Raw genomic sequence first — 12,877 nt, 5'->3', positions numbered from 1 at the left:
GAGGAACATGGGCTTCAGTGCAAGAGAATCTTGTACATTCTCCTCCCTAATAGATTTATCTTTCACTGGAAGTAAACCAAACGCTGCTTGGACTGAGGTTCCCACTTAAACGGTCATTTATTGGCCATTTTTATATTTGTGTTTATTTAGCAATTTAAAAAAATTACTAATGGGCATGACTGAACTAGTCATACAGGAATAAAAGACATCAATACAAACATAAAAAACCGCAACTAAAACATATTCCCACTTCTAGCATGCAAGGTGCTTTAAAATCCTCATTTCACTCATTGCCACAGCAGTCCTGCAATGTAGGCCAGCCTTTGCCAACCTGGCATCCTCCAGCACATGCTGGCAGGGGTTGATAGGAGTTAAAGTCCAAAACATCTGGAGGGGGCAAGATTGGCAAAGGCTGATCTAGGTCATGAATATTCCCCAGTTGACAGATGGGGAACAGGAGCAAAGGGAGATCATAGCTTCCTAAAAGTCATCTCCTGAGTTTGTCACTGGTTGACTTTGGCTCAGTTGCCCCCCTTGGTCTTGCTTCTCTCCCCCTTTTTTGTAGAAGTATGTTAATGAAAACAGAATCTACATTTTAAAGGGGGTTTTCAGTTTCAGCAATTGAACACCCCTCCTTCTAGCAACTTTCAAATGTACACTCTAAAAGAAAGAAAAAGCACCCACTCAAACACATACCAATGGAATGGAAAGTGAAGAGCTGCTTTTAAAATGGTTGTGTGTATGCCTAAAGAGTGGCAGAAGGGCTTGCTGGCAGCACACACCTCAAGTAGCTGCTGAGAAAACACCTGGTTTGAAAATGGGCGTCACTGTCTCTTCCCCTCTGTGCAGAGAACCTACCAGTCAATTATGAATCACTGGTGCAGAAACTGGAATGCTAGCAGCATTCAATATTTCCATTTGTTTCAAAATAGGTAAAATTATTGAAGAATCTGTTTCTCTCTCTTCTGCCCAAAGTAACCAGCAGGAAATAAACCAATTCATATTTCCCTAACCATTGTGAATCCCAACAAAGACTAATGGTTTTCAGGAGACTCTGGATCTATACCAAACGGATTAGAAGCGAGGAAAAGCAGGAACACTTGTCTACCTACAACCCTTAACAAACTGAATGGTGTTTCGCCTTCTTCCCACGGAATCCTTCTGGCAGAATTTTGCTATCAAACACACTTTACATTTCCTGTTTTTTTGGGTACGAACTGGCACTCAGTATGCCAAAAGCTGGTCCAGGTTGGTTCCTTGTTAAATTGTACCAGATGTTCATGGTTTGCTTTTTGTTTATGTATTTGCGTGAATTGAAATAGCTCCATCCTCACAATAAATAATGTGCCTGAGAGTTTCAAAGGTCAGCAGACAAGAAAACAAGCCTAGTCTAAAGGAAGACCCACATTTGAGTTTTCACTGTAGAAAAATGATAGGGGAGGAAAAAAGAGAAGAGAACAATGATTTGCTTTTTCAGTTATCTAGACTTTTAATAAGTTACAGCATACTAATAAAATAATTTTTCACACATTTACATTTTCTTTTTTTTTAAAAAAAAAAACCCACCTAACAAATTACTCTGTAAACCCTGACATCTTTCCCTGTAAGGCGCTACAATATTGTGTGTCCACAAACGTAAGCACACAGTTGATTTAAAATGCCAGAGAGAATTGCGGGGCGGGGGGGGGGAGATTAAAAAGAAAAGGACACAGTATAAAACCATACCAAAAAAAAAAAAGGAGGAGGAGGAGAAGCTTGTGCTGATGGAAACCAAACAGCAGCAGCAGCAGCAGCTAATACTGCTGGATAAGGCGCCGGCGCTGAGAGGTCTTCCGTAACAATTTTTGATAGTCATAAGGATTATCCTTGCTTTTGTTCTCTTCCACTGGAGTCTCCGTGACCCTTGGCCTAGGAAGAAGGGAAACAGAAGTGCTTCTGCAGTAAGAAATCAACACATTTACCTTTGGAAAACTTTGTTAATCAACTACTTAACCTTGACCTATGGCAATAAACCAAACCAAACCAAACCCTCACCCCTCTCCTCCCTGCAGCTGTTTCCCCTCTCCCTCTCCCTCCCAGCCCCCTTTTGCAGCAGGTGGAAACTGCACAATGTATGCAGTGAGGGGGACGTCACATAAAAGATGGGAACTAAAGCAGGGTGTTGAATTGGCAGGGAATGATCCTCTCGGTACGATTCAGCAGCTGTGTTATCTGTCTTCTTAGCCCCAACTATGCTAAACCATAAGAAATGTAAGACTTTATGGACCAGATCCAGGTGCTCTTGGAGGAAACCAAGATATTAGAGAGCACCTCTCAGCATATATTTCTTTTTATTTATTTTATTTAGACCATTTCTGTACTGCTTAATATCTAAAAAATATCTCTAAGCAGCATGCAGAAATCTAAACCAACAAAAGACAACTTAAGCAACAAGAAATGCTACAAAAAACACAGTTACATTCACACACATTTCTAATAAATGTAGACCACTATCAATTCATTCTCTTTCTGATACACTTCCCTTCTCGGCCTTCTGGCACTCCACTCTGGCTCTCACCCAGGGCCCAAACTCACAATTCATCCACCAAACCTCACATAGAAGGAGGACCCTGGATACTGCTGACATCACCCTAACATCTCACTTTTGGCTTGCTTTGTATCCACACACAATGATGACTGAGCTGATCTCTGAGCACCATACTCCAGGTCCCCCCCCCTCTCTGAATGGGGCCTTTTCAAGTGACTGTCCTATGGACATGCATTTATTTTTCTTCACCTCTGAGCTCCAGTTCAAGAGCCTAAGGCTTCTTGGTTCACGAAGGCCTTTGGATAGGCTGAAAGAGAGCGCTAGAAAGGCCTGACTCCTGCTGTGAACATGGCTCGTGGGTTGTGCCACTGTGACTTTTGATTAGGGATGTCAGAGAACTCTGATGAAAACAGGAATGGAAAAGGCCAATGTTTGCTTATTCGTTCCATGGCCAGAATGGAAATCAATCCAGTGACTGCAACTGGTATTCGCTGTTGCTTTCAGTTCACAAATGATACATAATTTATTGCTTTTATCTCCCCCTTTGCATTGTGATTCCTTTGCATGGAAATGATTGGGGTGGAATAATGTAATTAATTACAAAAGTTATATATTCTGCCGCAGCAGAGAGCAAGTTGAATAATTTAGCTTTTGGCGTAAAATGAACTGCAATGGAAGAGAAACAGCGCTGCATGCTATGAATTTAGGACAGAACGGAAAACAATGCTTTCTTACATCCCTGCTTTCAATCATGCAGTCTGTTTACATGGATGCAAAACCCGAATGTGCAAAGGACTGCAGCTTGGGTTTACCTTTTTATATTGATTTTTGTGTATAAAGTATGGTTCGAGACCAGTTAAGTGGAGCTTAGACCTCACTGAAATAAAGGGAACAGTTTAGTCTTGGCCTGAAGCCTGCTGATGCTAATAGGAACTCAGTATGCAATCCATATCTGTAAGTGTCTTTGAATAACATTGTGATGAGCTAACTTGTGTGTACCTCAGAAAAACAGGATGGAAATATTTTAGATTAAATACAATATACACGTTTGTAAATTAAGCTCTCCGTAGTTCCTTCTTCTTGATAATCTGCATGATCCAGTTACAGCTAAGCAGCTAAACTACTGATTTCACCGGAAGACTTGAGGATAGATGCAACACTATCTCATTTATTTTGGCGGAATTTTAAAGCATTTGACAATTGTTTGGTATAACTTACCCTTCCCTAACGCTTAATGTTTCATTTCTGGGCTCTGTTGGCAGTGTCTTTTCTTGTGTGCAGGTATTACTATCATTTGAGATTAAATCAGTGGATGAAAATTCTTGGTAATAGGGATCTTCTACATCTAGTATTTTGCCCAGACTAAAACAAACAAACAAACAAACAATATGGTAAATTCCTATTCTGTGTCATCTTATACAGTCAAAAGACATGATATGGAGATGTCATAACTTGGAATATGCAGAGATGGTAAAATTGATGGCACTGATAAAAGATACACATTTAGAATCTTTAAAGAAGGCTGGAAACCCTTTCTAGGCTATATAAAAAGTTATTTCCCATATGTAAAGACCACAGAGGGGTTTGAAGTGTAAGAAAATAGCAGAATATATTAAGAAACGTGTTAGAGAGGATGAAATTAGACAAGACGGAACCTTAAGACGCAATTGTATGTAATTTGGGTTATAAACATCGATGTCGTGTGAGCAGGAAGTCACTAGTTTTGTGAAATTGGAATATAATATAATTGTTGAGCAACAAATGTAACTTTCTATATGGAAAAGAGAAGAAATTACTATTATAAGAATACAATGGAAATGTCATACCTTGGTTGGAATATATCCGCAAAGCAACAGCGGAGTAGAACAAAAGACAGCTAGAAAAATGCTTTTCAATATAAAAGTATGTAAAGCTGCAGTCATTATTTTTTATCAGCTACTTAAAGAGCCACATCATATACCTTATACGGTCTACAAAGTATTCATTCAAAAATCTGCAGTGGGATAAATACATGTTTATTGATGCTGGGGGCATCATGTTTTTAAAAGGCTTTGAAAGCCTGTTTGTGAGCATCTACTTTTAATTATATCCATACAGATTTTAATTTGGGAGGGGGCAGCGGAATCTACTATTAATGAGGAAATGGATCTCTTTGTGTCCAAAGCAAAAATGGGCAGGAACAAGACTTAGAGCGATTTGTCTGTCATCTCTGCGTTGAACAGTCAAACATCCTTATGATGGAAATATGTTTTTCTACCAGATATCCTTTAATGACCACCTTCTAACAACGTTGAAAGGCTGCACAAACTTCTACATCCTGCAGAAGGTCTGATCCAATAAAAGCATATCACATTATTTTACTCATTCTGTATGTAACACTTTTCTGGGACATACATACATGCATAGAAATTAGTATCTGCACAGCTGTCAACTTTTCCCTTTTCTTGCGAGGAATCTTATTCGGAATAAGGGAATTTCCCTTAAAAAAAGGGAAAAGTTGACAGCTATGAGTATCTGTGGGAAATGGACCTGAGGTCGTTATTCTGTCTTTGTGCATTGCTAGGTTTAAGGACAGTTTTTAGAAAGCACTCCATAAATTATATCGTGCCTAAAAAATGTAGTCCTTGACTTCCAGACAGATGCAGTGGGAATCCTCAGAATTCTGAATAAAAATTGCTCCCCCAAGTCTTACTGCAGGATAGAAAAGCAAAACACTGGTCATTGAAAACATCCACTGCTGTGCCCAGAGATGCAGTCTTTTGGAAGGTGTACAGGAAATCTGCACTGGGCGTACTTCAGTGCTGTACCAAGACTGAAAGGCTCTACAATTATTGGGCAATTTTCCGCAATGCTACTCTTACTGATATAATTAGGGCTGTATTAGAACTCCCTTTATAAGCCCCTATTTCTAAGGATTTATGCATTTAACACCAAAATGCACTCCACTTTGCAATTTCGTAAGCAAGGCTTCTGCTAAGCCGAAGCTGCACAAGGCATTGAAATTCAGCATTTTGCGGTATCAGTGAAAATGTGACATTATCAGAGGCACGTCAGGCTCAGTAATGAATGAATGCCTTAGGCTGATCAATAAGGAGCACAGAGATAATCACCATCTATACGTTTAACTGTTTCAGCACAGGGCCGGAGAGTGCTTATAAAATAAAAGAATTCGATTTATGTACAGCACCTCCTGCTACAATCCATGCCACTGATTTTTATCCCCCCCCCCCCGCAAACTATTGGTAGATATTGGCGGACGGTACTGGAGACCACAGCAAAGTGAAAGTTGTGCTGGTGTTTGCACAGTTAGATGAGCCCTTCGACTGGCTGTCTCATGGGGCTGCAAGAGGGTGATGAGGGCTTCAGTCAGTCTGACGGCGAAGAGACCACACTACATGTTACATACCCTCCAACATTTCTCCAGTGAAAATAGGGATGCCCTAAGGAAAAGTGGGATGTTCTGGGATGAAATCAGAAACCAGGACAGCTTCTGTAAAACTGAGTCTGTCCCTGGAAAATAGGGACACTTGGAGGGTCTGCTTAAGAATATTAAAAAGCCCTCTTGGATGAAGCCAAAGGTCTGTCTACTCAAGTATCTTGTTCTCATAGTGGCCGGCCAGATGTCTATTGGGAAGCTTGTAAGCAGGACATGACTGCAACTATAGCCTCCTTGCTTGTGATTCTCAGCAACAGGTATTCAGAGGCATACCACCTCCAACACTGCTAAACACTGGAGTTTCATGACAGTAATCCCTAATGTAACATGCTTCTTCAAAGGCAGCCATGAGGAGTATGGCTGATGGCAGTGGGGCAGGGAGGCAACATCAAAAGAACCCCCCCCACCCCAAAACTGTGATAACCACTAATGGAATCAGCCATGATACTGAGAAACATTCACCTCAGTAAAATACTAAACTCCATTAAATATTACAGCTAAAACCAATTCAATTCAGCAACCCAATAAAAACTAAGCAAATGCAACAGAGAACAAATGAGTCGTTAAGGCTTTCCCAAAGGCCTGCACCTCGGTCATGACTAGATTATGCTTGTCCACCCTTCTCCACCACAAAAAAAGGTTTCCTGTTCACGTCTTTCACAGTCTCCCTGGGACAAGTAGATAGGGTACATAAATAAACCAATGTTCAGAATTCAATAACAAATTTTGTCCTAATCAAAAGGGAAGAATTCGACCCCGCAAATATTTATCTTCAGCAATGATCATGTAACAACATTCCTTTCCTTAAATATCAATTAACAATTCCCCCTTGTTGTCACACCAACATACAATTGTGTCTTTCTGAAGTAACAAGAAAAGCTACCTGTTTTTTCTTGGTTTTCGCTTTTCATCCTGGACTGATTTCTGAAAACACAAATTTTGGAGTGGTTATAACTACGATCATACAGACTGTACAAATGTTAATTTATGGTCCTCTTCTGTGACCCAAAGATGTGCATCATGGTCTCATCCCCTCCCCTCTGCCACCCACTCCTTTTCCTCCTTCATGTTACAGACTCTTCCATGCCACTTCTGAAACTTGAGGGAGTTCTCTGTGATTTCATTTTTTTTAAAAAAAACCGATTTAAGATTCACAGTTGGCTTGACCTAACCCTCCAGCCCAACCCCACTGTCTATATTTCAGAGATGTCACTATTTTTTTTTTTGTAAGCCACATTAACCACTGGTGAAACACTGAAGCATGCAAATGCAGTGGCATTTGAGAAGATGTGCCTGGTGAAACATCAATTATTGGACAATTGTAATGTCCTCTTATCCTCAAAAGCTTTTAAACCACCATCATTATTACTTTTATGCAATGTATTTCTTAACCACTGGATGCTGAAGAGTCTGGCTTTGGATGCCACACTAAGCCAAACCATGGCTTAGCTCAGTGCGGTGCAGAGGCAAAATGATTTGGGAGGAGTGAAGCAGCTGTTGATGTCTTGTCCAGGAGCAGCATGCTAAGCCATGGTTTGGGCTTAATGTGACACACAAACCATGCCATTGTAACAGACATGGAGCATGTCCACCTCTCTCTCTCTCTCTCTCTCTCTCTGTGCCTGTTATGTCACAGGGTAAGATGTGACATCACTGTGCCTTTCATCTCATGCCCTTGGCTTACATCATTGTCTCCCAGTGGTGTGGAGGAGAAACAAACAGGGCAAGGATGCCGCAGCAGCATGCATTTATCATCACAGGTGTGTGAGAAAGAGGGAGCAAAGATACGTGAAACAGTGGCTGCTCCAGAACATCTAGTTCCACCCTTGTTTTTCTCTCCTCTTCTTCCAATTCCTCTGCTGTACTTTTGAGTGCCAGCAATAGCGGCAGCCTGACTAAGCAAATGTATTCTGTCACCTGCTGCTAAGTAGGTCAATAGTATGCATGTGCCTCTAGCAAGTGGGCTTAATTGCTCTTAAGAGGAGCCTACAAAACAGCTTCTTCAATTTCCTTCTGACATATCTGATCACCGGCCCCCCTCCCCTTTCCCCTTTCTCCCCTTTTTTAGCAGCAGTAGGGTCAGATTTGGAAAGCTGTGGCAGATAGTTGACCTTGTAACCCTCAATCCTTCCCTTTTGTGATAACTTTGGAGAAAACGAGTTACAGCACTAAAACGCTGCCTTGGTGCAGATGCTCAGAAATAATGGGATCCCAAAACGTGGAATTGCAATGAACATTCTGGTTTCGGGGTACATATCTAAGCCATTGAAGGCAAGAGTTTTGCGGACTGACCTTGGAAGAACATACATCATACCAACATTCAACTCACCAAGATTAGTCTTGAATTAGAGCTGCTCATTGTAAAGTAAGAACGACAAGCTAAAGGGGCAGCTTTTAGCCATATCATTTGACAGTAATGCTTACATGTATGAGAGTGTAATATGTCGAGTCTTCGGGGTTGTTTAGTGTCTTGGGTTTCTGGGGCCTCCTTGGGCTCCTCTGCACAGAGTGAGCATCCTCTGATTTGGAAGCAACTGCAAGAGAGAATATCTTTATTTTACGCAAGAGAAATGTGGGCAGGATTCCTGCATTGCAGGGGGTTGGACTAGATGACCCTCAGGGTCCCTTCCAACTCTACAGTTCTATGATTCTATGAAATACTTTGAGATACAGCAAGCCCTTTAAAGAACAGGAGTGCATATTTTCAAGATCTGCTAACACCATCAAAACCTATAGAAGATGGCTGTCTCACATCATTGTTTCCCATGGCTGCTATTACGACATTAAAAGAATTAAAAAGATGGCACAGGTGGAAAAATTCGTATGTTCTTATATTGTTTCTGGAGCAAACTCAGTCATGTGCACACGCTGCAACAACTATCTCAGCTTATGTTTAGGGGTTCTACATGTTCAGCGAAGCCGCAAATAACCAGTCAGTTGAGTTATGCCCTCAAGACAAACAGGGACAGAAGCTTTTGTAAACTGGAAGCAGCTAGCCAGACACCTCAAGGTTAGGAAAGGGGAAGAAATTGGTCTGCATTTTAATGTGACCTTACTTACCGGTATGTTAATGAAAACAGAATCTACATTTTAAAGGGGATTTTCAGTTTCAGCAATTGAACACCCCTCCTTCCAGCAACTTTCAATAAAGTGGTGTGCATTTGCATTTATAGCTCTTGACATTATAATATCTCAGTGCAAAGGAGTAAAACCTGGGCACTGTTCCTTTCTAATCAGCTACAACCATACACTCCAATTTTCTACTCATATACTTCAAGCACTTTTCAATATCTGGTAACCTCCCAGACTGCTATTCTACCTGGTCTTGCCCAAGCTAAGCCTCTCAAAGACTGATATTTAGCTTTTCATTTACACCTGGTAATATACATTCAGATCTGAAAAGGAAATATTACAGAGTTTAGCATTTATTTATAACTGCAAACATAAGCCTAATTCTTCTAGAGGTGGTAAGCCTGTGTCTGGGACGTGTCACTTCAGGTGTTAGAATCCACCCCGGAACAATCTCCAAGACATCTATACACATAGGAAAGCAGCATGTCAGGGACAAGGGAGGCTCAGCTCACACATTGCTCTTTGTTCTATGCAGAGGGGATTTTCTTCTTCTACAGAGGACCACACATTCATGTGATAACCCCCCACCCTACATCTGCAGACTGAACTGGTATCACCTAGGAACATAAGAGGCATGCTGGATAAGGGCAAAGGCCCAACTAATCATGTCCTGCTCTTACAGTGCCCAAGCAGATCTCTATGGGAAGTATGAAAGCAGGACGTGAGTGTCTCTCTGTTTGTCCATCTTGTGTTTCTCATCTGTGCATTTTGGGACACTGGAATTGTGCTCCCCCCCTCGGGGAGGAAATCGCTCAAGATTACAGCAATCATAATGGCTGCTGTTCTCTCGCAATAATAAACAGGATGTCCTGGTTTTCCAGGGACACCTGTGGGGTATGCCATCGCTATATCACGTGGGAGCAAATGTTTAACTGTGCACTGTGTAAATAAATACTTTTGATTTGTCTTCGATCATTCAGCTTCATGGCATGGCCCTGAGTTTTAGCATCATAAGAGAGGGAAAGAAACCTCCAATGACTAGGACACAGTTACAAGACCTTCAAGCAGAGACACATTTAGGGGAGCGCAACAGGTTCGACCACACTGGGCGTGGAGTCTTGGGGGTGCCACAACTATGATGTAGAATGGAAGGCAAGAGGTGGTTGTGATGGTGCCAAATTTTAGCATTGTAAAGGGCGCCGCTGAAATTTGAGACCTAAAGGTCCCCTGCTACTTTAATGTTGCAATATTGGGTTGTAGTTAGAGGTAGGTGGCCATGTTGGTCTGCCGTAGTCAAAACAAAATTAAAAATTAAAAAAAACAACCTTCCAGTAGCACCTTAGAGACCAACTAAGTTTGTTCTTGGTATGAGCTTTCGTGGTATCTGAAGAAGTGTGCATGCACACAAAAGCTCATACCAAGAACAAACTTAGTTGGTCTCTAAGGTGCTACTGGAAGGATTTTTTAATTATTTTTTATTGGGTTGTAGTTAACTATGTTCTACTCAAAGTAGACCAACTGAAATCCATGGACCTAATTACAGGTAGGTAGCCATGTTGGTCTGCCATAGTAAAAAATTTTTAAAAAAATTCCTTTCAGTAGCACCTTAGAGACCAACTAAGTTTGTTCTTGGTATGAGCTTTCATGTGCATGCACACTTCTTCAGATACCACAAAAGCTCATACCAAGAACAAACTTAGTTGGTCTCTAAGCTAAGGTGCTACTGGGGATGCGGGTGGCGCTGTGGGTTAAACCATAGAGCCTAGGGCTTGCAGATCAGAAGGTCAGCGGTTTGAATCTCCGCGATGGGGTGAGCTCCTGTTGCTCGGTCCCAGCTCCTGCCCACCTAGCAGTTTGAAAGCACGTCAAAGTGCAAGTAGATAAATAGGTACCGCTCCCGTGGGAAGGTAAACGGCGTTTCCGTGCACTGCTCTGGTTCACCAGAAGCGGCTTAGTCATGCTGGCCATATGACCTGGAAGCTGTATGCTGGCTCCCTTGCCCAGTAAAGCGAGATGAGCGCCACAACCCCAGAGTCGGACACGACTGGACCTAATGGTCAGGGGTCCCTTTACCTTTAAGGTGTTACTGGAAGAATTTTTTTTTTTGTCATGTATCTAAGGTAGTCATGCCCATTAATTTCAATGGCTCTGCTGTGAGCATAACTAGTGTTGGACCAATCTTCAGTCTGGATTGTGGCTGGGACAATCGCCCCATTTGCCCAACTGAAGTTACACCATCTTAATGCAACATGTTCATATGAATGGCACCCATGCTCTTTACTGCGTTCACCTTGGTTTGACCTATAAGGAAAAGGAAGTATTTGCTCTCTTATGCTTCACAGAAGCTTTTCATCCCTGGTGGTAAGGAAAATGCTATTCACCCACCACCATAATACCATTTTAATTAAGAAAGTGGCACAAGCATTTATAATCAAAATGATCAGCAATACATCAGTGTAAGCACCAGCAAAATTAGCTGTATAACTTTTTCTTTGTTATGTATGATAAATGCAGCCTTGGAAAGGTCACTGATATATTGGAGGACCAGAAGGAATAATGTTAATTTACAACGTAGTTGAGTAATGATTACATTTATTGTTCTAGCTTCTTATCTGGAATGCAGACGGTGCCTAATTTAATGAATGGACAATTATCTCTTAACATTTTGCCTTTTGAAGAACAATGGCGCTTTTCTAAACCAAGGTGTAGTCAATTTACCTTAGACAATGAAATTTCAATGCAATTAATTAATTTTACTACACTGAAAGCAAATATGAACCAGAGTCTTTAATTTAAAGTAGATAGAGCTAGATTAGAATCTCACTTAAAACTCTTTCATTGGGACATACACATACACACACTCGCATTGTTGCAGTGTAATGGCTAAGGCCACATTCAGATATCACAACAAATTGTGGCTTGTAGCAATGAGAACATGCTGTAGTGAGCCCCAGGGCCCCCATTCTCAAATTTTCCTTTCCATCTCCTTTGCATCCGGGAGGTGAAAATGTGAAGGTTCTCTTAACATTTGGAATCAAACCACCATTTCCCATTTCATATAATATGGGAAACCACAGGCAGTTAACAAACTGGAATATCAAATAATGGTTTGAGATCCTGGCTTGTTAACTACGTTTGTTTAAGCCACAGTTCCCTGCATCCATGTGAAACAGGAAACTGTGTTATGTTCCAAACCATGAATGGAAGTTTCAGACAGTGGGGTCTAAACTGATTATGGTGACCCAGGAAAATTATGAGAGTTAATATTATGTTAATATTCGTCATACCAATTCCATGTGCTGATAAATGTGTCCCTGTGCAGCCAAGCATAGGACATCAATGCTCCGAGACCTCCTCTTCCTTAAAGTGGCTATTTAAAAACATTAAATTCTCAGCCATAACACATCAGCTTGTTTCCCTGCTACCCTTTCACCTTGGGTGGCCAACAAAAATAATCTACAGGAAATATAGCTAAAATCAAAAGTTAACACAATAGCCATCGTGGGTTGTCAAAGATGAGTAATGTGCTCCTATTCATAGCTAGAGGCAGACAAGCATTCCTGTTTGGCATACAAAGTACTATTTTTGGATTCACATATCACAGCTGTAAGATGACATACAGAACAAGTGAAGGAAACATGTACAATTATCACTTGAACTATTACAGTAATTATGGAAATTGAAATGCCAACTGATGTAAAGGAAAACAAAAGATTAGCAGTTGTTGCTGCTTGCTGATTAATGCCTTTATCAGAAATGGGTTCCACAAGGATGCTATTCAGCAGGAAATTTTCTTGCAGAAACTAGATAGATGGACCAGCTGAAGAAGCAGCATCATTGCT

General features: G+C 41.1%; 1 protein-coding gene across 1 annotated transcript in view; it reads right to left on the bottom strand.

Moving 5' to 3' along the window:
- Positions 1-1,764: 1,764 nt before the first annotated feature.
- MYO3A (myosin IIIA) overlaps positions 1,765-12,877 on the bottom strand; it is a 103,838-nt gene continuing 92,725 nt past the window's right edge. The window contains 4 exon segments of the mRNA XM_033165957.1: positions 1,765-1,908; positions 3,746-3,889; positions 6,847-6,887; positions 8,388-8,497. Of these exon segments, the coding sequence (XP_033021848.1) occupies positions 1,794-1,908; positions 3,746-3,889; positions 6,847-6,887; positions 8,388-8,497 (410 nt within the window). The 3' untranslated portion in view covers positions 1,765-1,793.

This window comes from Lacerta agilis, chromosome 12, assembly GCF_009819535.1.
Source record: "Lacerta agilis isolate rLacAgi1 chromosome 12, rLacAgi1.pri, whole genome shotgun sequence".
NCBI classification, from domain to species: Eukaryota; Metazoa; Chordata; class Lepidosauria; order Squamata; family Lacertidae; genus Lacerta; species Lacerta agilis.
The sequence above is the reverse complement of the archived record's forward strand: the minus strand, read 5'-3'. Positions and strand labels throughout refer to the sequence as shown.